Source organism: Salvelinus sp. IW2-2015, unplaced genomic scaffold, assembly GCF_002910315.2.
Source record: "Salvelinus sp. IW2-2015 unplaced genomic scaffold, ASM291031v2 Un_scaffold8303, whole genome shotgun sequence".
Classification (NCBI taxonomy): domain Eukaryota; kingdom Metazoa; phylum Chordata; class Actinopteri; order Salmoniformes; family Salmonidae; genus Salvelinus; species Salvelinus sp. IW2-2015.
The window spans coordinates 7941-12651 of record NW_019949563.1 but is presented as its reverse complement, the minus strand read 5'-3'; the positions used below and the strand labels follow the sequence as shown (position 1 = coordinate 12651).

At 42.8% G+C, this 4711-nt stretch overlaps 1 protein-coding gene across 1 annotated transcript; it reads left to right on the top strand.

Moving 5' to 3' along the window:
* Window positions 1-3031: 3031 nt before the first annotated feature.
* LOC112079515 (protein XRP2-like) lies at window positions 3032-3681 on the top strand (the record flags this gene model as incomplete). The annotated part of the gene is given in 5 exon segments (XM_024145448.2): window positions 3032-3188; window positions 3190-3392; window positions 3395-3460; window positions 3463-3561; window positions 3564-3681. Coding segments are annotated over 5 exon segments (611 nt in total), but the record flags the coding sequence as incomplete, so codon positions are not given.
* Between the last annotated feature and the right edge of the window lie 1030 nt (window positions 3682-4711).

Here is a 4711-nt window from a genome sequence, read left to right as displayed (position 1 = left end):
TGGCGGAGAATGTGCGGTCCTCTACTGACACTTTGACCCATGCGTATGTACGCACATAAACTGGAGAAATGAGAACTGCGACTCATGGCAAGGGATGAACTCAAGAAACGCTCTGAAATTGATACCATTGTGTAAAATAAATTGATATATTACCTCTCACGTATTATATATAAAGAGTTCCCTGGAGGGCACACAAAAAACACAAAAAACATGATTTAGGATTATAAATACAAACAGAGATATCTGTTTTTACAACAAAAAAAACTAAAATATGTTGTACAGTTTAATCGGGAATCATCTTTAATTGGATCTGTAATTATTAAACAATACTTGCATGTTATGAAAGGTATTCTCATTGGGCGGCAGGTAGAAATGAATTAATAATTTGTGTAACAGGACCAATAAAGACTGAAAATGCGTATTACTGTGAGGAAAATGCTAAAAGATGTCCCAGAGATGTGAGTTACAGTATATGTATTCTGCTAAATATTACCAGAACGTCTGCTAAATTACTCATATGTAAATGTGATAATGGTCGAAATATGACAAAACGCCCAAAATAAGGTCAGTTTAAGACGGGTTCAAGAGATCTTATACGTTTCCATCTATGAGATAATATCAGTCATTTAACAWGACCTTATCAGTTATGAAGCCTTTATGAGCTTTTTTTCAATACATAAATGCATAAAAAAAAATCACAAAATGTGACGTTAGCTACCAAATAAGTTGTTTTCGGYAATTATCCAAAAACAACTACAATAKSCCATTCCTAAAAATGTGCCKTTAASAAGCGTTKTAATCACATGTAAACACACTGGACAGGTGGAAAAATCACGTGTACAAAAAATGACATTTGACACTTGAAWAAAGCAAGTGAAAAATGATAATTARAAGTGTTCAGACGAGTTGAACGTTTTGGTCGAGTAGGCGGGCCTTATGACTTTGTGACTGTGGTAACTAGTGACGAGCCCGAAAAAGAGCACAACACTGATTTGATTGGCTGCTATTGACCACGTTGCCCCCAGACACGCCTGCTAGTTAGSTCACGCCCTCGCAAACCTTTTCTGTTCTGTGATTCGCTGTTACTAAGTAACGGATTGCAAAGTATCYATTGGCTGTTGACTGGGTAAGGAAACGGGAAGCTCAAATGCAGGTTTAGTGCGTGATAAGCCCGAAACTGAGGTGGCTAGAAGACAGAAATACCRCTATATATCTTACAAAGTAGGCAAMATAACTTCTGGGGACAGACTCTAGTCACATATTACTATTCACCTTTGGTGGTTTATCGTTAATAGGACAAAATGGGTTGCTGGTTTTCCAAAAAACCTAAAAGAAAATCACCCGAAAAAGAACCTACGACGAAGGTAGAAGAGAACACGACCACCAGCAACGCCAACAACATTGCCCTCAGCAGCAATGCAACCCAACGGAGATCCACCTAAACAATACAGCTGGACAACGTGAAAGGTATGGAGAGATGCATGCATGGCCAGGGAGACTAACTAGCTACATGGTTTAACTGTAGCTAACATGCCAAAGACTTTCCAAGTCAGGGATTTTCTCAAGCGCTTGTGAACCAATTATCTGGGTTTATATACATTATTGTTGCTACTGGCTACCTTGAAAACAGAACGTAGCGAACAAGGTTATGGTGATACCTGGTATATTTTGTCCACCTAGCTAGCCTGCTATCGATAGATAGAGCTCATTATCGGCTTAAGTCAGTCACGACACGTAACAATTTTGTTTGGCAGCAATTTGGTCATGTACCGATACACCGGATTTGCATATAAACAGTTACAACGATATTCGCGCTTACAAACCTCAATAGCTGTCAAACCACTTGAGCCAAAACTCAAAATAAGTGTCATGATGTTGGAAAAATTGGCCAAAACAATGCATGGTCTTATTTCAAGTTGGACATTAATTCGCTTTCCAAAGCTAATAAACATGTGGAAATGTGAGCAGCATTTTGTATTCCTAGTTGAATTAATTTAGGGAGCGTAAACAAAGTACAAACTTTTTTTTACATTCGAATTCAATAGCTCTTGGTCTGTGACCTACTGACCTCAACAAGGTTCAGAATGTACACTCAGTGGGCTACACATTGCACACCCTTTTGTTTGTCCATTTCATTTCACACGATTTTACATTCATTTTGTAATCTTCAGAATTTTAATAGCTCTTGGTCGTGTGACCTACTGACTCCAACTACTCACGACTGGCAGAGATGGGCGCCTCGAGGCGTCCAGTGCGATAATGCGACCGATCCTGGAGAAGCTGGCGGGAGCCCCGGGGAGAGTTCTCTTTTCTTTGTGAAGGGCAGGGCGCCCTGGAATGGGTTCGCCCAGAGAGAGGGCCAAGCCCTGGAAAGTGTTGCGTTCTGGCGGGGTCCGGTGAGCTCTCGCTGGCACTTGAAATCCGGGGAGAGAGTTTAATCTCAAGCCGGGCCGTACCCATATCCGCAGCAGGTCTCCAAGGTGAACAGCCTCTGGCAAGTTATAACAATGTAGACAAGGAAGTTGGCAAGTCAAATCCTGTAACTTCGGGATAAGGATGGCATTAGGCTGGTTGGTGGGCTGGGTGGGCTGGTGGTGGCTGGGAGGCGCTGGGGTGGGGTGGGGCTGGGGTGGGGCTGGGGGCGAAGCGGGATCGAGCCGCGCTGGGGAAGCAGTCGCTCCGTCGTCCTCCTCTTGCCACCGTTGGAAGTTCATGCCACTTAAATAATGTTTACATACCCTACATTACTCATTCTCATATGTTAATACTGTACTCTATACCATCTACTGCATCTTGCCTATGCCGTTCTGTACCTCACTCATTCATATATTTTATGTACATATTTATTCATCCTTTACACTTGTGTGTATAGGTAGTTGTTGTGAAATTGTGAGGTTACTTGTTAGATATTACTGCACTGTCGGAACTAGAAGCACAAGCATTTCGCTACACTCGCATTACATCGCTAACCATGTGTATGTGACAAATACAATTTGCTTTGGTTTGATTCTGTCCTGTCCCCTGCAGGTTGATCCTAAGGACTTTATGCTACGGGCCTGAAGGATGCACGGTGGGCCGTCTGCCAGGCAGCTGGACGGACAGCAGTTTGTCATCCAGGACTGTGACAACTGTAAGATCTTCGTGTTGGACCACTCCGCCACCATCACCATCGACGACTGCTCTAACTGCTGCTCGTTATGGGCCGGTGAAGGGCAGTGTGTTCTTCAGGGACTGTAAGGATATCAAGTGTGTGGTGGCTGCCAGCAGTTCAGGACAGGGCTGTCAGAAGATGGAGGTGTTCCTGTGCTGCGCCACTCAGCCCATCATCGAGGCGCCCACGGGGATGAAGTTCGGCTGCTTCCAGTACTACTACCCCGAGCTGGCCTTCCACTTCAAGACGCAGGCCTCAGCATCTTCAACAACAACTGGAGCAACGTCCATGACTTCACGCCCGTCTCAGGGAGACCAACTGGAGCCTGTGCCTGAGGACACTGTGGTGTGGACCATGTTCCGGCCCTGACCCGGAGTCAGAGTTTAAATCAGTCCGGGTCTCAGCTGAGGCTCCCGCAGCATCGTACCCATGACCAAAGGAGGCAGACGCAAGGAGAGTGACGAGTCCTGTCTGTTTGTGTTCTTCGCTGGGGACTACACCACTGCTAACGCCCGGAACTCATTGATGAGGTGAGGAGGGTGAGGGGAGGAAGTTAGTACAGGGTCGTTCCACCTCAAAAGCACCAGAAGAGCGTTGAATCCACCATCTCATTCTGGATCGTTTCTGTTAGAAAGAAGACTACCCTCCTGCACATTATTTGTTGAATATAATTGATCTCGAGAAATAATCTAATTGATTGCACAAATTAGCCATTTTATTTATTATAAGATTATATAATATTTAAAAATTAGTACCTAACATCTGATGGATCACAGGATACAGCACATAATTAATACATTACTGATACAGCACATACTTAAGATACAGTAATACATTACGGATACAGATACATACCAGGATACAGCCAACATAACAGGAACCAATACATACAGGATACAGCACATACATTACAGGATACAGCACATACATAGAGGATACAGCACATAGGACGCACATACATAGAGGATACAGTCAATACATTACAGGATACAGCACATTACATTACAGCAACACAATACTTACAGGATACAGCACATACTACATACATTACAGGATACAGCACATACATTACAGGATACAGCACATACATACATGATACAGCAATACATTACAGGATCAGCAACATACATTACATGATCAGCACATACATTACATACATTACAGGAACAGCACTCATTAAGATACAGCACATACCTGATACGCACATACATTACATAAACAGATACAGCACATACATTACAGGATTCAGCTACATACATGATACAGCACATTACATTACAGCGATCCAGCACATACATTACAGGATCACACACATACATTACAGGATACAGCACATACATTACAGGATCTACAGCACATACATTACAGGATACAGCATCTCAGTACATATCAGCACATACATTACAGGATACAGCACATACATTACAGGATACAGCACATACATTACAGGATACAGCACATACATTACATGATACAGCACCATACATTACAGGATACAGCACATACATTACAGGACACACACATACATTCAGGATATAGCACATACATTTACATGATACA